The 19430-nt window shown below is 47.9% G+C and overlaps 1 protein-coding gene across 1 annotated transcript; it reads left to right on the top strand.

Annotated features, from left to right (window-relative positions):
- The first annotated feature begins 9264 nt into the window (after positions 1-9264).
- Positions 9265-11373, top strand: LOC119449315 (uncharacterized). Its single transcript, XM_049666723.1, has 2 exons — positions 9265-10334; positions 11346-11373. Exons 1-2 carry the CDS (start codon positions 9265-9267, stop codon positions 11371-11373), a joined length of 1098 nt encoding a protein of 365 aa, XP_049522680.1.
- Positions 11374-19430: the final 8057 nt, after the last annotated feature.

Here is a 19430-nt window from a genome sequence, read left to right as displayed (position 1 = left end):
CAAAGTGTTCGAGTGGTCCTTATGCAATAGTCTACAAATCAATGTAAAAAATCAAAGGCCGTTGTTTTTGGTGCAAAGAACAAATCTGTCATGCGTCAATTTAAACATAGGTTCCCACTAGCTTAATGTAGTACAGGAACATAAAATTTCGGCGTTGTACTTTCTAGTCACAAGATGTGGAACTCACACACAGACCTTGTTGTAAAAAAAAATGTCTGCTGCGTTATCTGTGCTATTTAGATGCCGTCATATTTTCCGACCTCTTGTAATGCTCCAGCTTTATCATTCCCATTTTCGGTCGCATATAAGCTATTGCACCTTAGTATGGGCTACGACTACACGACGTAACATTAACAGGCTGTTGCTACTCGAAAAGAAAGCTATTCGTTGTATTCACAATGTTCGCTATTTACATCATAGAAAACCTTTATTTCAAGAAAACAGAATAATTAACGTCAAAGCTCTTTACGCATACCGTCTCCTACACCATGTACAATTTGCAGACAACAACACCATACAATTCCTAAGAAATGTGTCACCCGCTGAGGTGGCTCAGTCAGCTAAGCCGTAGCGCTGCTCAGATCCCGGCCGCGACGGCAGTATTTCGATGGAGGCGAAATGCAAAAACGCCCGTGAGCTTGCGCTGTAGTGCACGTTAAAGAACCCCAGGTAGTCTAAATTAATCCGGAGCTCTCCACTACGGCGTGCCTCATAATCAGAACTGGTTTTGGCACGTAAAACCCCAGAAAGAAGAAGAAATGTGTCAGCCCTCAATACCAGGAATTAGGGACATTTCGTACAGTTTCCTTTTTTTGCCACCACGTGGCGTATCAACCTTGAAGAATTCGAAATTCCCGCTATGACGTATGCTATGACACAAAACTAAAGAATGCACAATGAAAACAAAACACACCTGAAGCTGTCGCTTCACTTCGGTGCTAGGAAACGAGCGCGCTTGTGTATCAGCGTTATCTCGAAGACGGCCAGCTACTTGCTCTACTGACAATGAATCGACGGTTTTGCTAGACACTTCGCCAGAAAGCTCGTCCGCATTCTGGAGAGATGTCTGGCCCAGATAACGGCTCCCGCAAAGCTTCCATTAAATATATTTTTTTTCCTTGAGCAGACTTTTTATTTGTGCACCACCGTGGCCACGGTCTTGCGTATACGTCAGGGTTCTGGTTCATGGGTTTCCTATAGAACTGGCGTGATCCATTGTTTAAGAGGAAGCTTTAGCTCGGGCCTATCTTCGATGCCGGATACTCAAATACATGTAAAATGCAGGAATGCTTTTGTCATAAAACCGCTGAACTGATTTGAATGAAATGTGTTGCCTTTAAGACGGAAAGTTAAATTGCAGAGACTGCAGCAAATAGAATTTTCGTTAAGATAGTGTAATGTTTTCAAAGAATTGCAGGATGTTCGTAAATATGGAAAAAAATAGAAGCATGAAGTTTACAAATCCGCAACTCAGCCATTCAAAACAAATATGGCATTTCCATAAACTGCACCCGTTGGAGCATCAAAAGCGAACATTTTTTTTGCTATACCTTAAAACTTACGTGAATTTGTTATAACGTTTGGAAGGGTTTTGCAAATGCAACATTCACAACATAGGGGTATATTTCTGGATGGTGCATGATATATAATTGCTATCCGCTTTCAATGTATTATTAGGTGCAGATTACAGAATTCCGATATCATTTTTAGCTGCTGAGGTACATCGCTCTATACGTCAGGGGAACGCTGCCGGCGCTCGGGGCCAACGGACGCATCCGCATCGAGCTCCGTGATTTTCCGACCTTCTCGCCGTAAATGTTCTTCTAGGTAAATGCTTTTTGCACGAGTGGGTGCGCGAAGTGTTTCCGAACCCGTGGATATCAATTTCACGTGCTTTCTGACGGCCATTCTCAAGTGAGAGTTTCTTTTTCCCGTGACTACATTTTTTGCCCGACGGTTGGGCCTAGCGCAGTTGCGCGCCTAGGCTCAGCGCGGCCGCGCGTTCTCTCGCGGCCGCCCGCCTTTCCTACCGCACCCGGCCGCCCACCGACATGAATGGGAGGACGACTCTTGGCAGCCGCCGCCCGGTTTTCGTGCCCAGGAGAAGCGCAGGCTCGAGCTTCGCCAAGCCAAGCCGGACCCGAAGGACGCGGAGCAAACGCGGCCACCTCGCAACGATCCGAAGCCACGACCGCCGCCCCAGCGACGACGCGGCCCCTTACCCAGGATGCCGGCCGACGTCATCCACATCGTGGGACGGCCCAAAGCCCCAATCGACCTCACGAAGCTGCCGCCCTGGCAACTATACGAAGCCCTACTCAAGGCAGCGTCGCTACCGGACCAGCCGCCGGCGTCCCGCGACCAAGTAAGGGTCCACCCTACCAACAATACATTCACTCTAAGCGTGCAAGACTGAGCTCGAGCAAAGACGTACCTCCAAGTTACGTCCCTAAAATTCGGGGACCAGGCCATCGAAATTCACATTTACGCCCCGCCGCCAGACGATGCGTTTCGTGGGATCATGTTCCACGCATTCGACAATTTTCCGATGAAGAAATCCTGCAAGACCTACAGGAGAGCAACCCGGATATGCCCGTGGTGGGCGGCCGCCGTATGGGACGGACCAGTCACATACTCGTCACGATGCTCGGGGATCATCTACCCCGATGGATATTTTACCACGGCGTGCACATACGCCTCTACCCTTTCTATCGGAAGGTGGAAGCCTGCTTCAATTGTCGCAAGGTGGGCCACCGAACCAACGTGTACCCTCATCCCAGACGCAACCGCTGTTCCCGTTGCGGCGAAGACCACCCGCCGGCCCCGCAAGACGCCTAGCCGACATGCCAGGCCCGCTGCATTGTTTGCAACGGCGGACACACCACAAACAGTTCGAACTGTAAATATCGCTTCGTGAAGAAGCCAACGCCATCCGGCCCAAACTCGAAACGGTCTAAATCGCCTCGACGACCGTCGATCCTAGGAACCGGCCGCTCGCCATCCCGCGGTCAGTCTTTCCCGCCTCTCGGCCAACACCCGCAGCAAGAACGGGCCAGTCGCTCGAGATCCCGCACCGGCAACAGATCTCCGTCCCGCTCGAGGTCCCGCTCGAGGACCCCGTCAACCAACCGCTACTTCTTGGCCTCGTCCTCCCGGGGAGCTTCGACGTCGGTCGACTGTTCCGTGGATTCGACCAAGGGCTCGTCGCAGTCGTCGTCCGGCGCCACGAAGGTTGCCTGGGCCCAAGGACCCCCGTCCTCGCTGAAGTCGTCGTCACAGGACCCGTCGCAAGACACACAGGTGAGGGAGCTGGTCAGAGAGAATACCTCTCTTAAGGCCCGATTGTCCTCGCAGCAGTCCCAAATCTCAACACTCCTATCCAAAATAGAAAACCTCACTCAGCACATACAGTCGCTCGACTCCAAATTGAATAGGGCCCTCACCCAACCGCCTGTAACAACCACCGTCCCACAGCAGCAGCAGCCGCAAGCCGCCGCTGCGGGAAAGCGTAAAGCCACCACTTCAACTGAGTCGCTTCAAATAGACGCATCCATTACAGGGGCAGTCACGAAAGCCGTAGCTGAGGCATTTCAAGCCAGCGACGCAAAGCTCGAAGCCCGCTTTAACGCCTTGGATGCGAAATTCGAGACCCGTCTCAATACCATGCAACAAGCCATAGATGCCCGCTTCGCAAATCTAGAGCAGGCAATCGGCAACACGCACGCTTCGTACAACACTCTGAAGCAATACACAGAAAATGCTCTCGCTAGCGTTCATAAGCATCTTGGACGCCACCGCTCCTCATCGCGCAGTCGCCCCTCCACGCCGCAAGGGGCCACTCCCATGAATTAATCATGGCTCGTACAAATCTGATCGTATGGCAGTGGAACTGCAGGGGGTACCGCAAAAAACGGAGCCATCTGCAGCAACTCGTACTGAAATTACATAGCGATCCGCAGGCAAACACTGAATCAATTCCGGACGTGATCGCGTTGCAAGAAACATCCGCCCCAGCCACCCTTCCTAGCTACGCGGCCTACCAGCAGCTCGACCCGCACGGATCCCCTTGCACTTCCACACTTGTACACAACAACCTCACGGCCACACAGCACGATATAGAATACACAGACATCCCACACACACTCGTCGAAATCCTACCACGAAAACGCATGGACCGGTCGCTATTCGTTCTGAACGATTATTGTTCCCCGCGAGCAGCCCTAGAAAATTTCTCTCATCTTTTTCGCAAAACACTAGCACTTGCCAGCGACGCGCAACTGCTCGTGCTCGGCGATTTCAACGCACGCCACCCTGACTGGGGCTACATGCATACAAACCCCCGAGGCAAAAAGCTATGGTCCCTCGTGCAGGATCTGCGCCTTACTTTGCTAAACGACCCGCAACAGCCACCCACCCGAATAGGCAACAGCGTATGCCGCGACACCTCGCCAGACCTCATGTTTTGCAAGAACGTGACGCGAGCGTCCTCGGAGAACACGGGCCTACTTGCAGGCAGCGATCACTACAGGGTGATTCCACGAAAGATCAACACGGGTCCAAAAATTTATATTTTAGATTTCATTCAATATTTTATATTTTGTGGGCATATCACTCGGTAGTACGAAAGTGAACTTGCATTCTTTGAGAAATGGATACTTTAGAAGAAAAAAAATATCGAAACTCTTCAAGTTGCAGGCTCCATTTACATGCACCGGGCATTCTCGCAAATTCACAACAATGTCAAATATAAAATATTACGGCTACAAAGATTGCATTTTCTTGTGTGAAACGTATACGTAAAGAAGAGTCAGCAAGCGTTGTTTGAGGCTTCTGTGCAAAACGGAAGTGTTTTAGAAAAAATTCTTAATTTGCTACACTTTTCGAAATTTGCTATATTTACGAATTTTTATCTACTAAACTAATGAATGTAGCCTTTTGAAATTTGGTGGGCTATGAGACCTTAAACTGTTTAACGATTGTGCTGAATATTGTTGCTGTAGCACAAATTCCCATTTTGACAGTTTGCCTCAAATATGAAGTTTTGACGAAAATGAACACTATTTAAAAATCAAAATAAAAAAAAACCCATCGTTAATTTTTCTCAAAATTTCGTAAACAGCTGTCCACAGACACTGGAAAAAGAACATTAAAAACATCTTGCATTATTTTGTTTTTAAGGACAATATATGTGGTAGAAATGAGAGCTTCGCCGGGATGCAGCAAGGTGCTAAGAAATAGGGACATCAGGGTAAAAAGAACGTTCATTAGCCTCTGACTTGCCTAAACTTGGCCATGATTGCGACACAAGCGTAATTTTACCCTTATGGTCAATACTTATGCATAAAATACCGTTTAGTACAATACTCATCCTCTTGAATATGAGTAAAGATACGTCAACAGAGCAACCTTTACATGGCTCATTTTATTTAACAAGTGTGCGTAGCTTGCAGCGCAGATAATTGCAGATTTAACGGTGAACTCCCTGTGCATGTACACAAGTAACAAAATGTATGGCAGGTAAAATTCTCTAAAAATTTCGTACTTGCCATGGCTCCGTCGGAAACGTCATTATACAGTATAACCTAAGACACGGTGATGGGGGGGGGGGGGGGGGGGATGGTGTTGGTTAGGGCTTATTTAGCTGGCAGATAGTGTGCCAGCGGTTGCTCTCTTCTACCGACTCTTTAAAAAGGGGGTTGAACGGGTGGAAAGAGGCACGACACTTCCTCTCTCCGAAACTTATGTGTTTTGGGAAACATTACCTGTTCCGCACACTCTTAAGGATATTGGTCTACTGTTCGAAGCCTCAAGCAGAGCGTTTCTGTTTTTATTGAAGTATTGGCAGCCACAGATGAACTGTTCCGCGTTAACAGGGAGGGGGGGGGGGGGTGTTCGTGGAACCAGTTCTTACTGTATGAGACAGCGTATAGCTTCTGCGTGACGGATTCCTTAAACAACTCCTGAATGGTGAGGTGATATTCAAAGTGCTAAAACCACTCCTGGATGGTGAGGTGATATTCAAAGGGCTGAGAAGTCTTTACATAAGCGGTGATTCATTGGCACTCTTAATTTAATCTGCTGCATCATTGCCTGCAAGTCCAACATGTGGAGGTATCCACTGAAACTTGACAATGAAATGCCTATTGCTGAGCTCCTTAGCTAACATCAATGACTGTCGGCCGAACTTGCTGCCATACAATGCACGGGATCATTGTTGGAGCACCGCTGACAAATCCGAAAGGATGATAGCGCGCTGAGAACGCGTCCTCAGTTTACGAAGCGTTGCAGTAATGGCGGCTCTTTCCACATTTTCGATAAGACCAACTGATCCAGGGGGCCAGATCATGCAGATATAATGAAGCGAATCTAATAAAGCTTGCACTTAAGAGGAAGCTTTCGCTCGAGCCCAACTCCAATGCCGCCTATTGAAATACATGTAAAACGCAGAAACGATTTCCTGATCCCACTGGGCCGATTTTACTTAAATTTGTTGCACATGAGAGAGAAAGGTAAATTCTAGTGACTGTCGGACGCGAAATGTCGATTTCTGGCCTGCATTACTTAACTGTAATTTTCAAGAATTGGTAAGTTTGAAAAAAATTGAAGCACGAAGTTTACAAATTCGTAGCTCTGCACCTATATAAAAGATATCGCAGACCTGTGAACGGCCTATTAGAGCATTCAAAGCAGACAAATTTGAGATGCCAATTTATTTCTTACGTGAATTTGTTACATTGTTTACAAGGACTTTGCACAAGTTCTACACACAAACTAATAGTCTATCTTAAAGCCGTGTAGAATATAGCAATTTTCTACACTTTAGCTTTTCTATTCGGTGCAGTTTACAAGATTGTGATATCATGTTTCATTGCTGAGTTAGAGTTATAAATTTGATAGTTTCGTTTTCTGAAGCTCTGCTATTTTGTCAATTTTATAAACAGTTGACGACTTAAATAAAAAAATCACAACCAACAGCCCCTAGAGCTTCACTTTTCTTTTAACTGCAACAAACGTGATCAAATGTGGTGCAGTGGTTGCAGAGAAAAAGGAATTCTCGTTTTACATGTATTTAGATACGAGCACCCAAGCTAAAGCTTCCTCTTAAGGCGGCGGCCACACCGTCAGCAACTTTCAACGTATTTCGCTTTACCACCTGTTTGCCACCGCCTCCCATGGACCCACTCCCAATTCTACTACACCCTACCAACTCGTTCAAAAGAGACGATTTTTAGAAGAGCATCATCTGAAATCACTAACAAAATATTGGCACGAATGATGGCCCAGTAACACAATTTACGTCAGAAAGTTAGGCATTCGAGAACTGCGTGCTTGCAATCATAATATTAGTTTACCAAAACTGCCCTTGTGTCGCAATCATGGCCAAGTTTAGGCAAGTCAGAGGCTAATGGACGTTCTTTTTACCCCGATGTCCCTATTTCTTAGCACCTTGCTGCATCCCGGCGAAGCTCTCATTTCTACCACATATATTGTCATTAAAAACAAAATAATGCAAGATCTGTTTTAATGTTCTTTTTCCAGTGTCTGTGGACAGCTGTTTACGAAATTTTGAGAAAAATTAACGATGGGTTTTTTTTATATTGATTTTTAAATAGTGTTCATTTTCGTCAAAACTTCACATTTGAGGCAGGCTGTAAAAATGGAAATTTGTGCTACAGCAACAATATTCAGCATAATCGTTAAACAGGTTAAGGTCTCATAGCCCACCAAATTTCAAAAGGCTACATTCATTAGTTTAGTAGATAAAAATTCGTAAATATAGCAAATTTCGAAAAGTGTAGCAAATTAAGAATATTTTCTAAAACACTTCCGTTTTGCACAGAAGCCTCAAACAACGCTTGCTGACTCTTCTTTACGTATACGTTTTACACAAGAAAATGCATTCTTTGTAGCCGTAATATTTTGTATTGGACATTGTTGTGAATTTGCGAGAATGCCCGGTGCATGTAAATGGAGCCTGCAACTTGAAGAATTTCGATATTTTTTTCTTCTAAAGTATCCATTTCTCAAAGAATGCAAGTTCATATTCGTACTACCGAGTGATATGCCCACAAAATATAAAATATTGAATGAAATCTAAAATATGAATTTTTGGACCCGTGTTGATCTCTCGTGGAATCACCCTAGTACATCCTTGCGACCACAGTGCAGACATTCGTCTGCAAGAAGCCCAAGACCACGGTACGCATCACGGAATGGCCCAACTTCCGCAAGCTGCGCGAAGAGCAAGCCCCGGACGCCATTACCGACCTCCGTGACTGGATCTATTCTTTGCACGAGCACGTGAACATCACGACGCGCGAGATAGAAGCGACCGCCACCGATTCGCCTACGACTGACTCTCGTCTTCTGCACATGTGGGATGCGCATGCGAGCCTCATCCGCAGGTGGCGACGGCAACGACACAACAGGAAGCTGCGCCGCCACATCGAGGCGCTCGCACGCGATATCGAAAGCCACAGTCACGCCCTCGCACGGCAACAGTGGGGCCAGTTGTGCGACGGCCTGAACGGGCAGATGAGCAGCAAGAAAACGTGGCATCTTCTGCGTCACTTGCTCGATCCCGGCACTTCAAAGTCGTCAGCCCAGAAACAGCTGCAACAGCTCCTGCACAACTACCCGGGAACGGACGCCGACTTACTCGACGAGCTAGCCGACCACTACGTGGGCCTTGCCCCACTGAATACACCGCCACCACCATTGCCCCCTTACAATGGCGATCCAAACCCCACGCTTGACGCCGATTTTACGGAGGCCGAAATGTATGCGGCTCTTCTCAAACTTCGCACGACCTCGGCGCCCGGTCCCGACGGCGTTACAAACAAAGTACTAAGAAACCTCGACAACAAATCGGTTGTCGCACTCACGCAATATGCAAACGAGTGCTGGCATTCGGGCAAACTACCTCAAGAATGGAAACACGCGAAACTCGTGTTCATCCCGAAACCGGGCGAAAAGATTGATATCACCAACTTACGTCCCATCTCGCTCACCTCGTGCCTCGGCAAATATATCGAACACGTAGTCCTCGCCAGGCTGCAAACTTACGCGGAAGAGAACCATCAGTTTCCACCGACAATGCTGGGGTTCCGTGCCCATCTTTCCACGCAAGACGCACTCGTTCAAATACATCACGACCTACTTCGGACACCGCCTCACGCGGGAACCCGCTCCCTGCTCGGCATCGACCTCCACAAGGCCTTCGATACGGTGCAACACGCCGCTATTGCCTCTAACCTTGCCGCCATGCATCCGGGCGAGCGCTCGTACAATTACGTATGTGACTTCCTTTCAAACCGAACGGTAGAGCTCTCACTGGCCGGCGGCCTCACGTCCGCACGAATGAACCTCGGGGACAGAGGCACCCCTCAAGGGGCAGTCCTCTCCCCATTTCTTTTCAATCTGGTCATGAGTACACTTCCTGCCTCACTCGACGAGATCCCCGGCTTACGACACACCATCTATGCCGACGATATTACACTGTGGACGGCCACGGGCTCGGACGGCCAGATTGAAGAGACCCTTCAACGTGCCGCCGACGCCGTCGTTCACCACGCAACGCAGGCAGGCCTCAAATGTTCGGAGAGCAAATCTGAACTCTTGCTGCTTAGACCTCCCGACCGCCGGAAGATCAAACACCCCCCTTTACCGACTATCCAAGTCTACGTAAATGGCACGGCCTTACCGCAAGTGAACCGCATGCGAATCCTCGGTCTTCACGTCCAAACAGGCCAATACAACACCACCACGCTCGACCGGCTGACCGTTGCGGTCACACAGACGGCTCGTCTCATCGCACGCGTGTCTGCCCGCCGGCAAGGCATGCGCGAAAAGGAACTTGTCCAACTCATTCACGCCTTCGTGATATCGCGCATCACCTACGCCCTACCGTACCTCCGCCTTTTACGCACCGAAAAGGACAGAGTCGAACGACTCATTCGCAAGGTCTACAAGCTAGCTCTAGGCCTTGCCCCCACCACCTCCACGACACATCTCCTGAGCCTCGGTCTTCACAACACCCTCGACGAATTGATTGAGGCACATCGCACTGCCCAAATACGTCTTCGCGGAAGCAAGACCGGCCGGTGGATCCTCGATCGCATCGGCCTCACTGCATCGCCCTCTGGCCAAGACCCGATTTGCCTACCTCCTCCGATACGACAACGCTTTATAATCAAACCACTACCGAAAGACATGCTGGCCGGCCACCACGACGGGCGTCGACAGGCGAGGGCACAGGCCCTGCACGAGACCTACGCCTCGAGCACAGAGGCAGCATATGTAGATGCGGCCCGTTACACTTCGCAGTCGAAAGCGTACGCTCTCAGCGTTATGGCTATCCGCACTCCCTCGGACACGACCACTGCCTTACGCATCGCCGGCTCCATCCGCGCCCTAAACCCCGACGAAGCCGAAGAAGCGGCTATCGCGCTTGCGGCATCTGCCGGTTACACTACAATACTTAGCGATTCGAAAACCGCCATATTTCACTTTGCTCGCGGCACCGTCACCCCTGGCACCCTACGCCTTCTTCAACCCCTCGCTCGTCAGTCTGACGACGAGGACCCCCCCACCCATCTCGCTAGTTTGGGTCCTTGCACACGCGGGCAACCCGGGAAACGAGGCCGCCCACCGGCAAGCTCGAGGATTCGTCAACCGAGCGGCGGGCAGTGCCATGGATCCCGAGGAGGGCCCCGGCGAGCCTCTCACCTCCTATCACGACATCGCGCAACATTACCGCCTCGCTCGCCAGACGAAACCGCCACCGCACCCCAAACTCACGAAACCCCAGCAAATCGTTTGGCGCCGCCTTCAGACCCATTCGTTCCCTTGCCCGCAAATATACAGTCACATGTACCCCGACCTCTTTAGCCCACACTGTTCGCAGTGCGGCACGACCGCCACCCTTGCCCACATACTCTGGGACTGCAGCGAGGACCCACCCCCGCCTGATCTCCTGACCACTCCCTCGCCCGAAGCGTGGGATAAAGTGCTCCGGAACTCTAGCCTCGACGTGCAACTCCGGGCCATTCAACGAGCCGAGGAGGTGGCGGCCAGGCACCGCCTGACCACCATCCCTCAGTGAAATTTTTTTTTTCACTTAAATAAAGTTGTCTCTCTCTCTATATATATACGTCAAGTTTTCTTTTTCAAAATTTGGCAATTCTTTAAGATTTTACGTAAAAAAGTAGACAGCCTACAATAAAATATCCCTTTCTGCAATCACTACACTTTAACTTTTTTTTTCTAAATTCAACATGACTCATCAGATTTGGTGCATTGGTTGCTCCGAGAAACTATTGCCGATTTACCATGTATTTCGATAGGAGCCCCCAAGCTCAATGTTCCAACTAAGTTCGAGCATTGAATAATATACCTGTTGGCAAGATACGTTTGTAAACGTGTGATCGTGGCCTAATGAGCTGGAGCACTGGCGTACTGAGCTCAACAGCAGAGGATATGTTTGTAAAGCGTCTTCGGAAGGAATAGGAGAAAAGAAAGGGAGAAGGCTGGTATGTTGTTCAGAAGCGTGTCTGGTTGGCTAAAATTATTACTAAGTGCTTTGGTCATAGAGAAAGATATTCAACAAGAGGGGACACTCGGCAAAAACTGGCAACAGGAAACTTGTCACCATACGTCACCCTATACTTTTGACACCGAACGTAGCTGCCAAGGTAGATATACCTGGTAGCGAAGCTTCCATAGAAGCCCATACGTTCAAAACATGGTTGCTTACCGGCGGTTCATGGGGCTTAGCACCATCTGTGTGAGGAGGGAACACTTCCGGCGGAAGAAAAAATAATTTGACGTCATATCCGTCAAAAACAGAAGTGACGTCATTTTGTTCTCATAGGCGCGAAATTTGTTTTCGGAGGCCTGCCATTAGAGCTGTATATTCAAATGCCCCGCCATTCGACTTCATGGGCGTTCCGAGTTTTCAGCGCGAAAAGCGATGCCGGAAAAGATCAGCCGTACGGGTGTCGAAATCGCATCACTGCACAGAACATACTTTCTTTGGAGGCCGACGAACACTTTGGACGTAGATTGCGTAGAGTGCTCGTCCTTTCGTCGGACGCCAAGCCCGTCGGCCAGCGCTGCTGCACGAAAACAACTAAAGTAAACAAGTATCTGACGGTCGCAACTCACTACTTTTGACTGCACAGGTTAATAAACAATAAAACTACCCGCGTCACTTAATTCAGACAAACGTCGACATGCAACACAACACATGTGACGGGGGGTATTGTAACAGGTGAACTTTACGAGTGGCCCTTTCCACGCACTCCAACAGTTGCATGGCATTGCAAGTGATAGCGGCGTCAACGCCCGCCGCTATCGATGGGCGCTCTCACGGTGGGCCCTGAAAAAAGGTATATATTGATAATGATCTAGTAAAATAAAGTTGTATCTTTTCTCGCCATGCATATATAAAATAAATTAGGAATTTTATTTTCGTTTAATGAATCTAACTGCGTCTCGCTTTAATTTAAAAACGCTTTTTTTCTTTCCCGGTGTTTATTCCCTCCAAACATAGTCGCGCTTCAATCGCTGCTCCCATAACCACCCTTGCTGATGTCGATGACAATTGGTTCTGAACCGCTTTTCGCCCGAAGCTTCGCGACTTATGTGGATCGACCTTGTAGCTGCCGCGAGCATCGAAAAAAAAAGAGAGAGAGTGAACTGATTTATTATAGAGGCATTGATTTATTTTTTAAATTCTTTTCCGCGAAAACTAAAACGTATTGCGTATAAATTAACTTAAGCTTTGCGACTTATTTTCCTTGCCTTACCTAGCCACAGGTCAATGACGCGCCAGATACATGCGTCATCCGCCAGACACTCCCCCGAAGCCAGCGAGGATGGCTGCGTGCCCGTTTGAGCGCTCGCGCGCGGCGACCCGTCTGCCTCCTTCTTTTTTAACACGAAAGTGTTTTATGCCGGGTCCACCAAGACTGCCGGGGTCCACCACGGAAATACGTCATAGAACATAATACAAAGAAAGAAACCAGAAGAAAAAGTTCCACAAACATGCAAAATTTGGAAATCGAACCCACGACCTCTCGGTGCGCGACGATAGATCGCCGAGCGTTTAACCCATTGCGCCACAAACGCATTTGCAGAGAGCTATACAGACGCGCCTTATATATCTAACACTCCTCCGTGTACCCGCGCTCTTGCTCGGGGCGGTGCCGCCGCCTACGAGCAGAAAAGAGAAGTACTGCATTATGACACTAACGCGCACCGACAGTGAACGCTTCGGTGGTCTCAGCACTACGACGCCTCGATGCCAGCATTCGAAGGGACGCTGGCATCAAGAAGCACTACCAACGCCACCTAGGTGGCGTTCACCGTACTCAGCACAGCGGAGCGTGGCCTCCGCAATTAGCTCTGAAAATGTTTCTGAAGTTGATCGCGGAGGCTGCAATTACGACGCGCTGTACGCGCTGATTTGACTCGGTGACGATTCAGTTACGTGCTTTGTCTTGCGCGTTGTATTAGTGTGTCAGTTACGTGCTTCGTCTTTCGCGTTGTGCTAGCGTGTGCAGCGTAGTGCAGCTTCCATATGCACGGCGGTTGCTCATGGTCATCGACGTTGGTAGTCGTGATGGAGGAGACGTGCCACCAGGCGTCAGCGTGGGTGCATCAACGCCTAAGGGCGCTTTAGCCACAAAACACCAATAGACATTATATATCAATGTGCAATAAACATTACACTACTTCTGTGAAGACACGTTTCACTTTCGTGTTCTATACCGATTCCTATATAAGAGGGATCAACCACATTTTTTTTTCTTTTTTAAATGTAACCTGGTTTATTGGGCTCTCGGCGTATTCTTGCGTTCCTTCTGCACTGGGACAAGACACCACTGCACTATTGGACTACGGCAAGGTGAGAAATCTTGTGTCACAGTCTACGACGCAATTAGGCTTACGGCACGGGACCGAGACTTAAGACGCCGTTAGCGAAAAACAACTTGGCCATCCTGGCGCAGTTAATTTGAGTTAATGAATCGTGCTGAGACATGTTTCCAACGTTTCCTATGGGACTATTGTAACTTATTTCGGTTTTTGAGCCACACTGGCCGCACAGGGCGCCGTGTCGCAGTTAGCGAGAACTCAGCCGTGGTGTGTAGTCTTGTGCATCTTGCTAGAAGAAGTTTGTGCCGCTTTCTCTGACGCCAGACATTATTGAAAAGTAATTTCGTCACTTTGTGGGGTACTTTTGAGGCACGCTGGCCGCACAGCGCACTGTGACGCAGCTAGCGATAAGCAGCTCGGCCGTGGTGATAAAGTTATTTTGGCGTGTAATGAATCTTAGAGGGACAAATCTGTGACGTTTTTTGTGGCTCCGCAACAACATATACCTTCTTTCGGTACTCGCGCCTGTTGAAAACGCGATGGGCGATTGCCAAGAGTGATAACATGGGGTGTGCTGCTGGCGCCGGCACAACGCGCGAACGACGAACACATCAAAAACTTGTAATTCGAAAATTACGTCTTCTAAAGGACTGAAAAAAGGCATTGCACCTACGTATTTGTCTTGAGTACCTGTTGTATCCGTCTCTATGCATGTAGCGTACCGTCGCGTCGCCCGAGGCCAAGTTTTGGAAACGCGAAGACGCTCGTGTACTTGTGCTGCCAAAGTGCAGGAAATAATGCCCGGAAATGGGGGAACGCTTGGAAATCAGATGTTTTCATATATGTTTGGGATGAGTCGGGTATTTTATACGCTATGTATGTAAAAGCGAATTGCTTTTGTTTGTAATGCCGCTCATTCACCGCTTTCGCACGTTTCGCCTAAATACCAAAATGACTCATGCTTGTAACATGCTGTTACGTGCTTGCAAATGTAACATACTTGCAATTTACTTTTATTGCGATAGCAATTATATGGACACTTAAACTGGATTTCTGCCATCGGCGTCGCCGTCGCCGTGAGGTTCCGTATAGATAACATGATAACTTTTACTCTGCCAACAACCGCGCTCGTCGCTCGCCGGCCGCACTGTCTCTTATCTCCACACGGCTCTGACCTTTTCTATGCGCTGTGCATTCGCCGCTCAATTTCCGTTGAAGCGATAGACCGCACGTACCTTCGCCCGCTGCGACGTATATGCGCTTGCTGCCAGCGTTTTGACAGTCGTCTGCGGTCATTCAGTGTGATCTATTTATGTTTGCTTGTGCGCGCTCACACCACGCTTGTTCATTCAGTTAGTAATAGTCGGGCCACATTTTCCAACACACGCTACACATGCAATGCTGCCCGCATCGGCAGTGCAGCGCTACAGGTGTGTCCCTTCGCACGCGCTGCCCACGGGAAGCGCTTCTCATCAACACCACCGTTTCACACGCGCCTTCTCGTGGTCATCGAGTCTCTCTTCATGTCGGTCTACTTACGCCGCAGCACACCTGCTTTATTAATCAGCTCATGTTTACTACAATTCATATTGCTAACAAAGCCGCTCACCTTACTTCGTGTCACATTGCAGTGTTGCTATCGCATTCATTGCTTCGCCCTTGGGGCGAAACTGTGACATTTTTTTTTTTCAGCTGGTGCCGTTCGGTGGAGCTTCATACAGGAACTACTGCCTTACCTGCTGGTGTCGCAACGTTGGATGAACGCACAAAAAGCGCGGAACGAGCTTTTATATAGAGCAAAATAAATATTTCCTCATTGCACAAAAGGTCTTGCGTCTACTTTGTGAAATTGCACGTGGCACAGATTCGATGGGACTTTACGAGATCGTTCGCAATCATTTTTACTAAAGAAACCGTTTCTGCACGAAGAGCAAAACAAAAAGGAAGGGGGGGGGGGGGGGGGGGCACAGCCGGCGTGCTAGCGTGCGTTCAAAATACGCGCGCCCAAAACCGAAACCGGAAATGATGTAAGTGATCGACATCGACCGCTTGGCACGCTGCAGTCAATTCGGCCGCTGGGCCCTATGGGAGTGTCCCCTCTTGTTGAATTCCTTTCTCTATGCTTTGGTCGTCATACACCTTACGTTCCATCAGCATAACTTCTATTTTATTCCGCTAGTATTGTGCTATTATTGCCAATCAATCGAGACTAGAACACTGTCGTCATGGCATTGTATTCCGTCGCAATTATTTATCGCCATCACTTCGGAATCATCTCATCGTCGTCATGCTGTCGTCCTTATATGCCTTCGTCGTTCTATCGACATTATGCCCTCTTCGTAATTCCATCGTCGTCACTGCATGCACCGTCGGCCTGCGGTCCTTGTTCTACCGTCGTGAGGTAACATTGGCGAGCGATGGTCATAAAAAAGCGGGTCAATAAGGGGACAGTGTATGGCCGCATATAGCCGAATCACTTGAAACATCAGGAGAAACACTACGGATTCTAAATAAAGGTGTCTTAGATAAAACGGTGTGTCGCTTCTTGTTCGCTAGATTGTGTGAATGTTAATCGCATTAACTTCGATAGTCATATTAACAGGGGTTCTGCAGGAATTCTTTCGTATTCGCGACACTAATGAACTCTTGTCCACATTGTTCCCAGTCTATTAAGACCTCGAATTCCTAGAGGTGATCGTGCTCAGACATGCGACAGACGACCCGAAGTTTGATGGAGGTAGCGGTATGATTTCAACAGCGGCGCCGCCTATCGACAAGGGGAAACGCATTTGGATGGGTGGGAATAGCGGCGAAAGGCACACTTCAAGTAATGCTAGACATCACAGATTCCAATCAACCTGACAAAGAGTTAGCAATATATATGCATTGCAGTCGCGCTAAAGAAATTGAAAACTATTGGATTGGTGCGGAGACTCGCTGCAAAAACATTCATTAGACTGTCTCAGGTATACGAGCTATCCTTAACGTGAATCAATGAGATGAGGTTCGATAGAGCTCGTTACAAGAGCGGAAGACATGCCTAGAGGCGAAGACGACTGCAATATTTTGTTGCTGCACAAAAATATCTAGATTTTCGGCGTGATCATTTTAACGGAAAAACAAAAATCAAATAAGTTTTCAAGAAGTACTTAGAGTACCTCGATAAAACTGTAGCAAATAAATTCTGAAAATTCATTTGCAACTTTTTTGTGTCTTAAGGCACAGGGCAACTTACTACTGGTTTCCATTAATTTTCTTCGTTATATTTTCAAGCGAGTTGAATATTCTGCCGTAGGTTAATTCACAATTAGCCAACTAATTAAACTGAGACTTTCAAGTGTATATTGTTCTTAAACAAATGCTTTAAGTCTACGCGGATGCTGCAAAATTTCTCAACATTGGGGAGGGGAATGTCAAAAACAAAATAGAAATGCAGAGCACTTTATTGCCTCAGTAAACTTTTATTTTAAATGCTATTTCCACGCGTTAAGTGGCTCGACCCTCGTCTTCGCAGCCTTGTATATGTTTTCGTAGCACTAGGTGCGTTGTCTGCGAATTTACGTGAATAAGCAAGCAGATCATACTTTAATCTGGCGGAGAAAAAAAAACAAGGAAAGCCTACGTTGTAGATGCACTCTACTGAAACACAATTACACAGAGTCTAAATTTTCATATATTTCTAAACAAGGATGCCTAAAATGTCGATTGAAAAATTCACATCATTATAATGAAGCAGAATAAAGCAATAAAAATAGCATGTTCCGTGTGAAAATATGATGAGCATTAGCCTTGTGGGTCAACAATTTCTGTTTAATGAAAAAAAAAGCTTCTGGTGGCAGCGTATTATCGTATTCCTGAAAGCCAGTAACCAGCGTATCTAAATTTACATTCGGGCCAAATTATTGGCTCGAGTTCCATCACTGTAGGTACATCCGAATGACTATATGAGATTCAACAGTGAGATTAAATGGCGGGCCGCGGCGTGTGCGGTAGTATTCACCTATGCTTTCGCTATAGTATGTTGCCGCACACTTTAAAGCACGAGCATGGTGATCAACCGATGTGCTTTTCTACAACTTCATCCCTAAATGTAAGCCGGGGCTCTGCCACTCCCGGTGGTTGTTGCCAGCCTGATCCCTCCCTATTTTCCTGACTGTCGATTGTATGGTTTGTTTTTATACCAAATATTCACATAATAATCTGTGGGTGTTCGGCTAGAAACGAAATGTTTATTTCTCTCACAGTTAAATTATCAAGTAACCAGGGAAGGGATGCAGGGCAAAAACCTGCTTTGATGCAGCTTGAAGACCGCCCGGCGGCCGTTGATCACATGACAGTATCTTCACAATAATCGAGAACCCAAGCTAGCTTCGTATAGGCAAAAGGGCTAATGGGTCGAACAGTACCGGGCCGGCCAAAGTATGGTACTTTGGTACAACCGATGGAGGCAGCAACAGCACCTCCATCGGTTGCTGCCTTCAGTTTCCCGGGTAAGGGCTGGGAGATCGGCCCCAGGTTGGGCCGGCATACAGCCGGCGATGCGGCGAGATGTAGCGGCCTGGTGGCGGCGAGCGTGAGGGTCGTCGTGGTTGCCACTGGGCTCTGGCGAGGTAGTCGGCGATGTCGCGTGGCCACTCGCCAAGCTGTGGACGTGGCGCGTTTAACGGCGAACCCTTGCAGGCCCACAAAAGCAAGCTACACTAGAAGCACAACGAAAGCGGAGAACACAGACGCCGATCGTCGAAATCTGATCAGCGGCGAAACGCGTCGGCTTTTATACATGAGTCATCGAAGGTCCCAGAATAATCCCTGGTACCCGCGTGTCTTCCAGAATGTTCTAGGTAATTCGCGTCGCTCATATAATCAGATTACATGAGCGTCGGTGACAAGAGACAACGGATACAAGCATCGATAACGTTCGAGAAACTTCTGATACATGCAGGAGCGTTCTGTGCCTAGCGATTACGTTTAACATTTGTAAGCCGGTGAAAAGCGGTCACAGGTGAAAGATAAACACGTATACATGTCAATATGATTATGAAAGGTTGAGTAAAACAGCTTACGACGTAACCTGCTTACCTGTTCAAGCAAAAGGATCCAGTCAAGTTATTTTTCCCTCTTCTACTTAGAAAGCGGTTGTATATCCCCAGGTCGAACAGTGTCGCGCCGGATTAAACTTTTTCGAGAGCATTAATATGCAAAAAATAATTGTTGGGCTTTACGTGCCAAAAACACGATCTGATTATGAAGCACGCCGTGGTGGGGAACTCCGGATTAATTTAGTCCACCTGGGGTTCTTTAACGTTCACCCAATGCTGAATTGATATGCACATCAGAAACCGCACTCAACACACAGCATGCCTACACCAACATTGGTAAAACTAGTTTTTTTTTACGCTGCTCTTTTACGTTAATACTTATGTGTTTTAAACTTTGTTGCAAGAAGTGAAGGGCATGCCCCGCATTTCCAACTATGGTATTTACATGTTATGACCAAACGCCATCCTCTGACAGCATAAGACCTAAATATTTCACTGGTGAATTATTTTTTA

The sequence above is a fragment of the Dermacentor silvarum genome, chromosome 4 (genome assembly GCF_013339745.2).
Source record: "Dermacentor silvarum isolate Dsil-2018 chromosome 4, BIME_Dsil_1.4, whole genome shotgun sequence".
NCBI classification, from domain to species: Eukaryota; Metazoa; Arthropoda; class Arachnida; order Ixodida; family Ixodidae; genus Dermacentor; species Dermacentor silvarum.
The sequence above is the reverse complement of the archived record's forward strand: the minus strand, read 5'-3'. Positions and strand labels throughout refer to the sequence as shown.

Excerpts from the sequence above, each read along its gene's own strand:
- LOC119449315 (XM_049666723.1), top strand. The coding sequence starts at position 9,265 with ATGCATCCGGGCGAGCGCTCGTACAATTACGTATGTGACTTCCTTTCA. Across the intron at positions 10,335-11,345 it reads TACACTTCGCAGTCGAAAGC|GAGCCCCCAAGCTCAATGTT; the intron begins GTACGCTCTCAG and ends GTATTTCGATAG.